This window comes from Rhincodon typus, chromosome 18 (assembly GCF_021869965.1).
Source record: "Rhincodon typus isolate 14 chromosome 18, sRhiTyp1.1, whole genome shotgun sequence".
Classification (NCBI taxonomy): domain Eukaryota; kingdom Metazoa; phylum Chordata; class Chondrichthyes; order Orectolobiformes; family Rhincodontidae; genus Rhincodon; species Rhincodon typus.
The window spans coordinates 37,243,068-37,256,284 of NC_063349.1; the positions used below are offsets into that span (position 1 = coordinate 37,243,068).

A 13,217-nucleotide genomic window follows, 5' to 3' on the forward strand; every position below is an offset into this window, starting at 1 on the left:
AATTTAACCCTATGCAGCATAAACATTAATATGGACTAATTGTGCTGAATGGCCTGTTTTTAATTCAACATAATGTTGGGAAACAATGCATCCAACCCCCTCTTAGCAAAATCCTATAACAGCAATGAGATAAATTGAGTTTTTTTCATGCAACTTGCAAGAGCATTGGAATTCTCTCCTTTCCAGATGTGACCTCAGTTTGGCTTATTAACATATTTTCTAATCAACCTGTTCAGAGATTTTATTACACACCTCTGGAGCAGGTGGTACTTGAACCTGGGTCTCCTGGTCCAGCGGTAGAGACTCTACCTCTCATCTGAGAGATAATACCTTCGACAGTGCAGCACTCCTTCAGCACTCCTGTCAAATATATATTCAAGCCACTAAAGTTCGGGGTTTGATTCCATTCCTCTGATGGAGTGGTAAAGATGCTATATCATAGGGTAGCAGTCAGAATTATTCTTTGAAATATAAATTAAGAGAATAATTAGAACATTGTTATATGTAGTCATTTTATTTTAATGTATTTTTCATCCTTATATTTGCAATTTTAATAGGGTTACTTATGTCCAAATGAGTTTATCGCTACTCAAGGTCCATTACCAGGAACAGTGGCAGATTTTTGGAGGATGATTTGGGAAACGAGAACTCAATCCATAGTCATGTTGACACATTGTTTTGAAAAGGGCAGAGTAAGTCACTGTTAAAAACAATGATATATTGTGAAATGGAACTTGTGTGCACAATATTTTAGTAAATAGATTAATGAAACTAACTGGTCAGACTTATCAGAATGATGTAAATAAAGAGAAATAGTTTCATGAAAATGAAGATGAATATTTATCCTAAATTGTAATTTAGTGAAGTATAGCATCAGGATTGTTGATGGATTAATTGCATAAGATATTCACTTAACCAAATTTGTATACTTCTAGCAGCTATGCCAGCATTGCATTGACCTGGGCTCCACTATAACATGCAAAGCTAGTGAGAAGATATCTTGTTTACATGAAGCTTATATACACTTGTTCCATGAGTGCTTGTAAGCCCCAGACTACTGGAAACTCTGGCACTGCTTCCAGGTGGATGCACTGATTAACCCTTGCTCCAAGAAACAATCTCTGAAGCCTCTTTGGAAGTTAACCTATGACAAACACTTTACGGGGTGTGACAGGATAGCTGTGGATTGAATATTACCCCTGGCTGATGAGTCTAGAATCAGCACACAAGTCTCAGAATGAGGAGAAGGACATTTAAGACAATGAGGAGGACCTTATTTATTCAGAAGGTGGTGAATCTTTGGAATTCTGTATGCTAGAAGATGTAAAGACTAAGTCACTGAGCAATTGCCAGACAGAAATTAATAGTTCTGAAGAGTCATATTGGAATCAAAATGTTAACTGTTTTTCTTTCCACAGATGTGCAAGACCAGCTGAGGTTCTGCAGCACTTTCATTTTATTTCATATTTCCAGTATCCATGGTACTTGTTTCTATATAGAAATCAATAGTTTTCTTCAAGTTACTGACATCCATATAATAAATAATAAGTTAAAATAGCATGATGGGAGATGGTCATCAAAAATCTGTATGATTGGTACTGCAGGCTCAATGGGCTGACTGATCCACTCCTGCTCCCACAGTGAGGTCCAGTCATTTATGTGCCCTACTTCCACAAACTCATTTATACAATGAATGTCCACTGTGTAATGTTCCACCCACTGAAACTCTAATGATTGCTCATCTATTGTTTTTTTGGAAGTAATCATGCACACTGCATTGTATATTATGCATGTGCAGTCATCCATTCACACAAGTCATATTCTTTGGGAACACATCTCCCCATAAATGGTGGGACTATTCTGTACATCTGTTGTTCCTATTTCAATGTTGATAAGTTTTAGAATGTGTCTTCAGACTGTCAGACTGTTTTCAAGCCTGTCCTCCTCATGGCTACCTATTTATCCTCGCCTGAAGATGAAAATGCATTATCTCACTGGGAGCCGCATTTCCAATCATATGCTGAAGAGTGCGAAAGTGGTACTCCCTTGCTTGGGGAATGCTAACTCCATTTTCATTGCTGGCATTTTAAGAGGTAGAGGCCCTACCTCTCAGAATGTCAAACAGCAGGTCCCAGTTTAGGTAAGGACCCAGAATTCTGATGAGAGTGAACTGAAAATATTGAGCAGTTTCAGTCTCAAGACATTTCACAATCTATTCAGATAAGTATCATCTTATGGTATACGACACTTGAAGTTACTAATGGAACATATTAAAATCTCACATCAGTATTTGATTGCAATATTTATTTTAATTTAGATTAGATGTCACCAGTATTGGCCTGAGGACAACAAGCCAGTAACTGTGTTTGGGGATATTGTAATTACTAAACTAGCAGAAGATATTCAGGCAGATTGGACTATCCGAGAACTGAAAATTGAAAAGGTACACAGTTGCTTTATGCTAAACTCACTGAAATTGATATGATAATGTCTTGGAGGAATTTTTGATATTGAAAATTATGTAGTAAGACAGCTTATCTACGTTGAGCAAAATGGTAACACAGCACTAATCTGTTTAGCCATGCTATAAATGAATGGAAACATTCAAAATTTTCATGATAAAACTAAGGCTTTTTCATATCATATCACTGTAAATGCTTCTGTACATCATGAATATGATGCCATTATCAAACTGCAGAGACTAGGGAGCAGCTCAAATGATTGAGCTAATTTTGTTAAATGTTTTTATACTATTTTAGCATAATTTTATAATAGTTTGCAGACACATTAAAATCCTGGTTTGAGATTAGTAACCGTTAACTGCACATGACAACTGGTAAACATGCCAGTCACATCAATCTGCAAACCTCACAGTAAAGAGCTCCAAGTGTGGTGAGCAATGGTGTTAACAATTTGATCATTGGTTGTGTTAGAACAATATATAACTTGAGGTTTGGTTGCTATTCGATACTTTATATTTTTTTGTATCAGGAAGAGGCTGATGAGATTTTGCTTCATTCTTAGAGTTGTTCCTGTAAATATGGTGACAGGAAGTCTGGAGGCCTGTTTGTATACATGCATTTCTATTGAGGTTTTACAACCCTTGAAGTGAAGACATGGAGATTGTTAGTTTAGGGCTTAAAAATATAGATAGCAACAGGGGTTCCGGCACACTCAAATATGCAGAAAATTCCAGAAGGGATTTCTGTCAAAGGTCAGTCAGTGTATGCTTGTGTGCCAGAGAATGGAGGCAAAAGTGTTAATATCTGGGAAGAAATACTGCAAGACCACTAGAAACTGTGGCTTGGCAACTTGTGTTTGCTCTGAAGTATGTGCAACATTGAGTTTAGTTTACAGATTGTTTTAGGTGTCAAGGAGAGATGATACCAGCTGAAGAAAAAGCATCTATTGAGTGATAAGAAATTTGCTGGAAGGAAAGAGGTTGTAGCTGTGCCAGTTTAAATAAGAAGGTTAGAGTTAGTGGTAAATCTTAACTAGGTGTTTTGTATTTTTAATAATATCACTGGAATAAAAGAAATGGTATTTTGTTTTTTTTTGTTAAAGGTACACAGGCAGATTCTTGTGATGTTCTATAATTATTCTCTGCAGGTTAAAAGTCAAAAGTAAAAGAAAATTAGGATCTATCAAACCAGGTTTCACTCTGGGATTTGACTTGTCCAGTATTAACATCACTTGGGATCCTAACAAATGTGATAACTGTGCATGGTCCTGTCCTCATTCAATGTTTATTCAAACATATTTCCAGCATGAGTTGTTGATCAGTGATTATGAATGGGAACCCTAGTGAATACTAGCAATGCTTGAGGTCAGTTTTACTACATGGAATTAAAGCTAAGATCAGCCTTGAGGTATGTGTAAATTCATTTAAATTGGCTAAAATTCAAAGTTTGAACTTTACACTAGTCAAGATAAGGAAATTAATGATAGGAAATAATTCCCTGTCATTTCAGGGGAACTGAACCAACTTAATTTAAAATCCCTTTAGGCATTCTTAACTTGATATAATGTGCTGTTCTGTAATATAATTTAAGATCTTAATTTTCTATCTTCTTTCAATGAATTTCAATTTAAGCAGTATGGTGATTATATGATGGTGACTCATTTCAACTTTACTTCATGGCCTGAACATGGTGTTCCTGAGACCTGTATACCTCTGATTCATTTTGTGAAGCTAGTTCGAGCAAACAGAGCCAATGATAATACACCTATTGTTGTACATTGCAGGTAGGAAGTTGCTGAACAAATCTATTTATCTATAGTACCTCATGGTGTTGCAAGAATTATAATTTTAAAAAAATTATCCCTGCCCCACTGGAGTTGAAGTATATTGTTATTGTAAAATGTGATGCATTGTGTGTATTCGATGTGAAATTTGGAACATTACATTAATTTTAATCATGTAAATGATTTGTGAAATTTGAAGAAAACACTAATAAATGTTGGGACACTGAGGCAGTGATTGCTCTCACTGCTGAATTTCCTCTCACCCTTTCCAGTTTTCTAAGTCACAGTGTAGTTCACAGTTGAAAGAAAGTTTTGAGGTAAATAGTTGCTTTTCCAGCCCTTAAAGAATCATAATTGACTACAAAATCAAGCGGTACAAATGAATGTTAAGTACTGCAAGTGAATCAAGTTGGAAGCAAATGTAATAATGACTAGAAGTAGTAAATACAAACAATAGTCATATTTGGAATATCATAAAAGAACCAAAAGTGCATGTAAATAATTAAATGTTCTTTGTAATTTCCATTCACAATTATAATGCTAGGTTTGGAATATTAATATGTTATTGAACAAACAAGTGGTATAGTAAGTACTGGAACTATTGGGGAGAATATTATATGTGGCTGAAAAAGATGTGTTCTTCTTGATTTCTTATTCTTAGTGCTGGAGTAGGAAGGACAGGTGTCTTCATTGCACTTGATCACCTTATACAGCATGTGAACCACCATGATTTTGTGGACATCTTTGGATTTGTGGCAGAGTTAAGAAGTGAACGAATGTGCATGGTTCAGAACTTGGTAAGTGTAAAATTTCCATGAAAGTAAACAGATCCTGTGCTAAAATGTACCAGATCATCTTTGGCCCCCTTTTCACCTTAACTTAAATGCCAAATTTCAAATATCACAGCATGATTTCTACATGTTGTTTTCATTTTGGAGCTTTCTGATATTGCCTGCAACCTCTTAATATGCTGGAGGTGGTGTCTAGCCTATGTCCTTTCAAAAAGTAAAGTAAATTTTCTGACTACTGGACTGAACTGAACAACCCAAGCCATAGATGATGGAACGGGAGACAATAAAAATAGTCAACAAAGAGTTATTCAAAAATATCTGCATATGTATTGTACAGAACATAACTAAGCTTATTCTGGCATAAATTAAAGGCATTGATATTTAGCTTCCAAAAAAGGAAACAATGATATAATTCTGATTGCAAGACATTCATCGAATACGCTGACATAAATATATGCTGTGGGATATCAAGACATGTTATATGTCAATCAGTGTTTGAGTGCTTTAAACTCTTCCAATAATATAATGCACAGAACACAATGTGGTACCTCAACTGTGACTTAACCAGTGTGTTGTCAAATCCAGCATTAATCCCTCACTTTTTTTATTCATTTGTGTGATGTGGGCATTGCTGGCTGGCCAATGTTTATTGCCCATTCCTAGTTGCCCTTGAGAAGGTGGTGATGAGCTGCCTTCTTGAACCACTGCAGTCCATGGTGCTGTGGGATGACCCACAATTCCCTTAGGGAGAGAGTTCCAGGACTTTCACCCAGCAACATTACGAAAGCAGTGGACAATGGGGAATTGGTGGATGTGGTGTATCTGGATTTCCAGAAGGCATTTGCCAACGTGCCATACAAAAGGCTGCTGCATAAGATGAAGGTGGACATTGTCACAGGTAATGTATTAGCATGGATAGATGACTATTTAACTAACAGAAAACAAAGAGTGGGATATATGGGTGTTTTTCCAATTGGCAATCAGTGGCTAGTGATGTGCCTCAGGGATCAGTGTTGGGACCACAATTGTTTACAATTTACATAGATGATTTAGAGTTGAGGACCGAGTGTAATGGCCAAAGTTCGCAGATAACACTAAGATGAGTGGTAGAGCAAAGTGTGCAGAGGACAGTGAAAGTCTGCAGAGGGATATAGACAGGTTAAGTGAATGGGCAAGGGTCTGGCAGAGATGACCTGGAGCTGAGATGATTGACGTCCAACAATCAAAGCCATCTTCCTATGTTTCAGGTATGACTCCAACCAGCAGAAAGTTTCCCTGATACCCATTGATTCCAGTTTTGCTAGGGTTCCTTGATGCCATACTCAGTCAAGTACAGTCTTGATATCAAGGGCAGTCACTCTCACGTCACCTTTGGAATTTAGCTCTTTTGTCCATGTTTGAACCAAGGCTGTACTGAGGTCAGGAGTTGAGTGGACCTGGTGGAACTCAAACTGAGTGTAACTGAGCAGGTTATTGCTGAGCAGGTGCTGCTTGATAACCGCAGTTGATGACACCTTCTATCACTTTACTGACGTTTGAGAGCAGAATGATGGGGCGGTATTTGGCCAAGTTGGATTTGTCCTGCTTTTTATGTACAAGACATACCTGGACAATTTTCCACATTGTGTCATTGATGCCAGTGTTGTAACTGTACTGGAAGAGTTTGGCTTGGGGAGCATCAAGTTCTGGAGCATATATCTTCAGTACTACTACTGGAATGTTGTCAGGGCCTCTGCTGTATCCACTGCCTCCAACCATTTCTTATATCATGTGGAGCAAATCAAATTGGCTGAAGACTGGTATCTGTGATGCTGGGAAGCTCTGTTGGAGGCCAAGATGATTTTTCTATTTGGCACTTCTAGCTGAAGATTGATGCAAATGCTTCAGCCTTATTTTTGCACTGGTGTGTCGGGCACTTCCATCACTGAGGAATGGGATATTTGTGGAGTATCCACCTTCAGTGAATTGTTTAATTGTCCACCACTATTCACGACTGGATGTGACAGGACTGAAGAGTTTAGATCTGATCCGAGGGTTATGGAAATGCTTAGCCCTGTCTATCACTTGCCACTTATGATGTTTGGCGTGTAAGTAGTCCTGTTTGGTAGCTTCACTGAGTTGACACCTCATTTTTAGGTATTCCTTGTACTGCTCCTGGCATGCCCTCCTGCAGTCTCCATTGAACCAGGGTTGATCCCCTGGCTTGATGGTAATGGTTGAGTAGGGGTTATGCCAGGCCATGAGGTTACAGATTGTGCTGGAGTTAGTTTTACTGCTGTTGATTGCCCACAGCGCCTCATGGATACCCAATCTTGAGTTGCTATATTGGTTCGTAGTCTGTCCCATTTAGCATGGTGATAGTGCCGCACAACGTGATGGAGGTTGTTCTGGATGCATGGGCAGGACTTCATCTTTGCAAAGACTGTGCGGTGCTCACTTTTACTGATACTATGATGGACAGATGCATATGCAGCAGGCAGATTGGTAAAGATGAGGTCAAGTGCGTTTCTCCCTTTTGCTGATTCCCTCACCACCTATTGCAGATGCAATCTAGCAGCTATGTCCTTTAGGACCTGATCAGGTCAATTAGTAATGCTGCTACTGATCCATTGTTGGTGGTGGACATTGAAATCCCCACTCAGAGTCCAATCTGTGCCCTTGCCACCCTCAGTGCTTCCTTCAAGTATTGTTCAACATGGAGGAGGACTGATTCATCAGCCTATAGAGGATGGTACGTGGTAATCAGCAGGAGGTTTTCTTGTCCATGTTTCACCTGAAGCCATAAGACTTCATTGGATCCAAAGTCATGTTGAGGACAGCCAGGTCAACTTCCGGCTGACTACCAAAAAAGGGCCCAAATCTAATTTGCCTTCTCTTGATAGCTTTTCCTAACCATACTTGCAGTCTTTCTTTACAAAAAGCCAGTTTTGGTCAATGACTGCATGAGCGATAAATGCATGTGACTTATTGAGATGTAGGTAGCAGAGTTTTGAATTACAGAGTTAGAATGTGGGAGGTCAGCAGGACTGCGTTGGAATAATTAATTCTATGTCACAAAGGCATAAATGTGGATTTCAGCAGCTGTAATGTAATTATGTGATTTTAATGTTATATTTATTGTTAATTTGGGTTTTTGGCTTTTTATTTAGTAACATGTAGGCTTTCTGTATGTTTGAAGTTAATAATTAAGTTGTATTTATGTAGCCATGGTGATTTATTTTATAACACTTTAAGGCCTGGCTTAAAAAATTGTGGATTTTAGTGATCACGATGGATTTTTGTTGACTTTAGCATTTTTACCCAGAAATGTGAATAATAGGGCCTTAACATTTGCTAAAGACTTCTGAAGAGGTTTTTGTTAAGCTTAAGGAAAATACCCATCGCTTAGAGAGAGAATTCTTTTCATTTTAATTTGAATTTTGAGCAGTCCAGTGAAGTGCTTCGATGAAGATACTCCTAATCAAAGAAATGCACTTAAAATATACTCAATAATACTAATTAGAGTTTGTGAATGTGAGGGAACTGTTGTTCAGTTTTCTCCAATAATTTAAGTGAGATTGCAAAACTTGCAGTTTTTCCAAAGGTTCAAAAAGGCATTTGAGACAAATTGGCTGTTCATGGCTTTTAATATTTTGTATCTTGTATAGTTCTTCAGTATGATTCAGATTTATTTGGAAAAGGAAAAGCAAAGTCATTCAGCATACAAGTGATTTCTTCTAATCCTCTCATCAACTGTCTCTCAAACACACAGCTATCTTCTGCTGTTTAATCTTGATGGTTTTGTAATGCCCCTCCAGTTAGGGAATGATATATTTTTGGACATTGTTATATCTGCATTATATTATGAAAGAATTATAACTCCATGAAACTGTGCAAATGATTTTTTTGTTTGAAACTCATATGATTAATATATTTCTAATTAAATGTTTGAAAGTTTATGGTGAACCAGTTTGCTCCATTGCACTGTATTTGATACAGATATTATTTTGGAAAATATATTTTATGTTATGTTTTAATAATGGTTTAGTTCATTTCCCAATTTCAGTTTATCTATTTTTAGTTTCTTAAAGTCTAAAAATATTTCAATGTTTGATTGAATGCAGGCTCAGTACATGTTCTTACATCAATGTGCTTTGGAGCTATTGAATAACAAAGGAACCAATCGAGCACTGTGGTTTGTAAATTATGCTGCTTTGCAAAAAATGGACTCACTAGATACAATGGAAGGTAATATGACAAATTTAAAATATACGTACAATTATGTAAAATGACCCTTTTTAGAATACTTATAGAGCTAAAGTTCCCAGTCACTACTGGGAGCCAAAAATAAATTGAAGCATATCCTAAAAATTATAGTGATCGGTGTTATTATATGAACACTTGGCACATTCATATCAAACTGTCCTGTCCACTGTTTAACATAGGTGTTTAATGTTTACTGCACAGACTCATGCATCCATTCGAAAGTCAGAAAGAAGAACTTGATACAAATATATAAAACATTCACGTAGTATTCTAGGTTTCGAAATGTCACATTGCAAGCATTCTTACGATATCACTCAGAATAATTTCCAGTGTATATTTACCAATGTGCCTCTCCTTGCCTTATCCCATAACACTCTTAAATACCACAAACACAAATATACTGGGTAGCTTCTGTATTCTAACTATATAAAAATATTTTATGTATGAATAAAGCACTAACTGTACTGTATTCTTTGCATGACTCCCAAAGATTGCATAGAAAAGGGCTTACCGGAGCTTAATGTTAGGAAGTGTTCCTGTGAGTAAGCAGGAACTCTGTCGCAGACTGTTAGGCTTCCAGTCATAGAAGCAGGGTTCAAATCACAGTCTTCATTGTCAATCAAATGAGCAAAAAATCTTGCAAAACAGGTCACACCCACTCTTGACCAGTCATAATGAAACTGTCCAACATAGCAAAGACGTCTAAAATTCATACTACAACATTGGGAAAATAATGAAAATATATATAGATATCTTTTACTAAGAGAAGTCAGATTTAAGTTTGGCATTGATGTGTTAGCCTTCTGAAAACGTTGGATCATCTTGCGTTTACGGACACTCCTAAACAGAATAAAAAAGATCAATTCTACAGCAACAGAAAAAACTGTGAGTCTCCAACAATTACCAAAAGTCATAAACGACTTAAAGTCATTTCTGAATATTGAATTGCTTGTATCAGAACAGTTCAGGCAAAGGAAACTGATGGGGAAGGAATTTTGCTCTGCAATTCTGCCCACAACTAATTTTCTTTAGGACATGACGGATGTTGAGGTTAGGGATAGATGTTTGATTACTCTAGGTCAAGTTGGTATAAGGAGGGGGGAGGTGTTGGGTATTCTAAAAGGCATTAGGGTGGACAAGTCCCCAGGTCCAGATGGGATCTATCCCAGGTTACTGAGGGAAGCGAGAAAGGAAATAGCTGGGGCCTTAACAGATATCTTTGCAGCATCCTTGAGCACGGGTGAGGTCCCGGAGGACTGGAGAATTGCTAATGTTGTCCCCTTGTTTAAGAAGGGTAGCAAGGATAATCCAGGTAGTTATAGACTGGTGAGCCTGACGTCAGTGGTGGGGAATCTGCTGGAGAAGATACTGGGGGATAGGATCTATTTACATTTGGAAGAAAATGGGCCTATTAGTGATAGGCAGCATGGTTTTGTGCAGGGAAGGTCATGTCTTACCAACTTGATAGAATTCTTTGTGGAGGTGACAAGGCTGATAGATGAGGGAAGGGCTGTGGATGTCATATACATGGACTTCAGTAAGGTGTTCAATAAGGTTCCCCATGGTAGGCTGATGGAGAAAGTGAAGTCACATGGGGTCCAGGGTGTACTAGCTAGATGGATAGAGAACTGGAGATAGTAGGAACTGCAGATGCTGGAGAATCCGAGACAACAAGGTGCAGGGCTGGATGAACACAGCAGGCCAAGCAGCATCATAGGAGCAGAGAGGCTGACGTTTCGGGCCTAGACCCTTCTGGCTGGGCAACAGGAGACAGATAGTTGTAGTGGAAGGGAGTTTCTCAAAATGGAGAACTGTGACCAGTGGTGTTCCACAGGTATCCGTGTTGGGACCACTGTTGTTTGTGATATACATAAATGATCTGGAGGAAGGTCTAGATGGTCTGATTAGCAAGTTTGCAGATGACACTAAAATTGGTGGAGTAGCAGATAGTAAAGGGGACTGTCGGAGAATACAGCAGAATATAGATAGATTGGAGAGTTGGGAGGAGAAATGGCAGATGGAGTTCAATCCAGGCAAATGCGAGGTGATGCATTTTGGAAAATCCAATTCAAGAGCGAACTATACGGTAAATGGAAAAGCCCTGGGGAAAATTGATGCATAGAGAGATCTGGGTGTTCAGGTCCATTGTACCCTGAAGGTTGATAGAGTGGTCAAGAAGACATACGGCATGCTTTCATTCATCGGACGGGGCATTGAGTACAAGAGTTGGCAGGTCATGTTACGGTTGTATAGGACTTTGGTTCGGCCACATTTGGAATACTGCGTACAGTTCTGGTCGCCACATTACCAAAAGGATGTAGATGCTTTGGAGAGGGTGCAGAGGAGGTTCACCAGGATGTTGCCTGGTATGGAGGGCACTAGCTATGAAGAGAGGTTGAGTAGATTAGGATTATTTACATTAGAAAGACGGATGTTGAGGGGGGACCTGATTGAGGTCTACAAAATCATGAGAGATATAAACAGGGTGGATAGCAAGAAGCTTTTTCCCAGAGTGGGGGACTCAATTACTAGGGGTCATGATTTCAAGGTGAGAGGGGAAAAGTTTAAGGGAGATATGCGTGGAAAGTTCTTTACGCAGAGGGTGGTGGGTGCCTGGAACGCGTTGCCAGCGGAGGTGGTAGAGGCGGACACAATAGCGTCATTTAAGATGTATCTAGACAGGTACATGAATGGGCAGGGAGCAGAGGGATACAGATCCTTGGAAAATAGGTGACAGGTTTAGATCGAGGATCTGGATCAGTGCAGGCTTGGAGGGCCGAAGGGCCTGTTCCTATGCTGTAATTTTTTTTTGTTCTTTGTTCTTTGTTCTTTACCTAAGTGCAAGCCTGCAAAGGCTACCCAAGCCCAGATGAGTGGTGGCCTAAACTAAACTTAATTCTAACTTACTAAGGGGATAGGAATACCATGGCAAACCTGCATTGGTTGCCTATTTCCATGCCCTTGAGAAGGTGGTGGTGAGCTGTTAAAGATGAACAATAAGTGCTGACCTTGCTAGCAATACACACATCACATGGTGATATTTAAAAGCATTTAAATTGAGCTTTCACCTTTCTGGGGTGAGCCAGGTACTACATTGCCTGACTGTTAAACTATTAGAACAGATTGACCATTTTAACTAAAAGAACTGCGGATTCTAGAAATCAGAAACAAAAACAGAAATTACTGGAAAAGCTCAGCAGGTATGGAATGCAGCATCTTACACTTGCCTTTAAATAAGATAAAAGTTAAGGTTTAGATTGTCTCCTTGATATATTTTGAGGGGATTTGGTCAGGTACATAACACAGCCTTTATTGTGGATTTACTGATAAACATTCCAAAATGTAAGCCTTTGCCAAAGGAGACTATTCTTATGGACTCAACCACACATGGTGGCTTGATCTCCCATTAATGCTAACACCTCATTTTGGCAGTGTGGTCAGGATTCATGATTTGGGGGCGTGGGGGATGATGCAGGATGATTTGCCGTGACCCCATAGATCCAAGTTAAAATTAGTCCCCTAGGGTGTAATCTACAGAGCTTTGTCAGTGTATGGAAAATGCACCATTAGCAGTTAAGGAATATGTGGCTTTTGCACAGGATTAAAATTGCTATGCTGTTAATACCGATTTTTCCATTAATGTATTTTAGGTGATGTGGAATTGGAGTGGGAGGAAACAACCATGTAATTCTCAGACACTGCTGAAAGATATTAAGAAGGTTCACTAAATTCATTTCAAACGGCTCTTGCAGCACAGTGTTAGTGCTGCTACCTCTCGACCAGGAGGACTAGGTTCAAATCCCACCTACTCCAGAGCTGTGTAACATCCCTGAACATGTTGATTGTAAATATCTAAATCATTTCAGGAAATTAACTTGGAAACTCTTGTATCTCTGTCCCACATTAGGGCCTTGATTTTACTATGCTGCTTATTTT

At 38.7% G+C, this 13,217-nt stretch overlaps 1 protein-coding gene across 1 annotated transcript in view; it reads left to right on the forward strand.

The window, feature by feature from the left end:
- The window catches only part of ptprq (protein tyrosine phosphatase receptor type Q), a 173,279-nt gene extending 160,310 nt beyond the window's left edge, over positions 1 to 12,969 (forward strand). Inside the window, exons 45-50 of the mRNA XM_048607916.1 lie at positions 558 to 692; positions 2,318 to 2,443; positions 4,097 to 4,245; positions 4,907 to 5,042; positions 9,140 to 9,263; positions 12,932 to 12,969. Of these exons, the coding sequence (XP_048463873.1) occupies positions 558 to 692; positions 2,318 to 2,443; positions 4,097 to 4,245; positions 4,907 to 5,042; positions 9,140 to 9,263; positions 12,932 to 12,969 (708 nt within the window). The remainder of the gene's footprint in view (positions 1 to 557; positions 693 to 2,317; positions 2,444 to 4,096; positions 4,246 to 4,906; positions 5,043 to 9,139; positions 9,264 to 12,931) is intronic.
- The last annotated feature ends 248 nt before the right edge of the window (positions 12,970 to 13,217 follow it).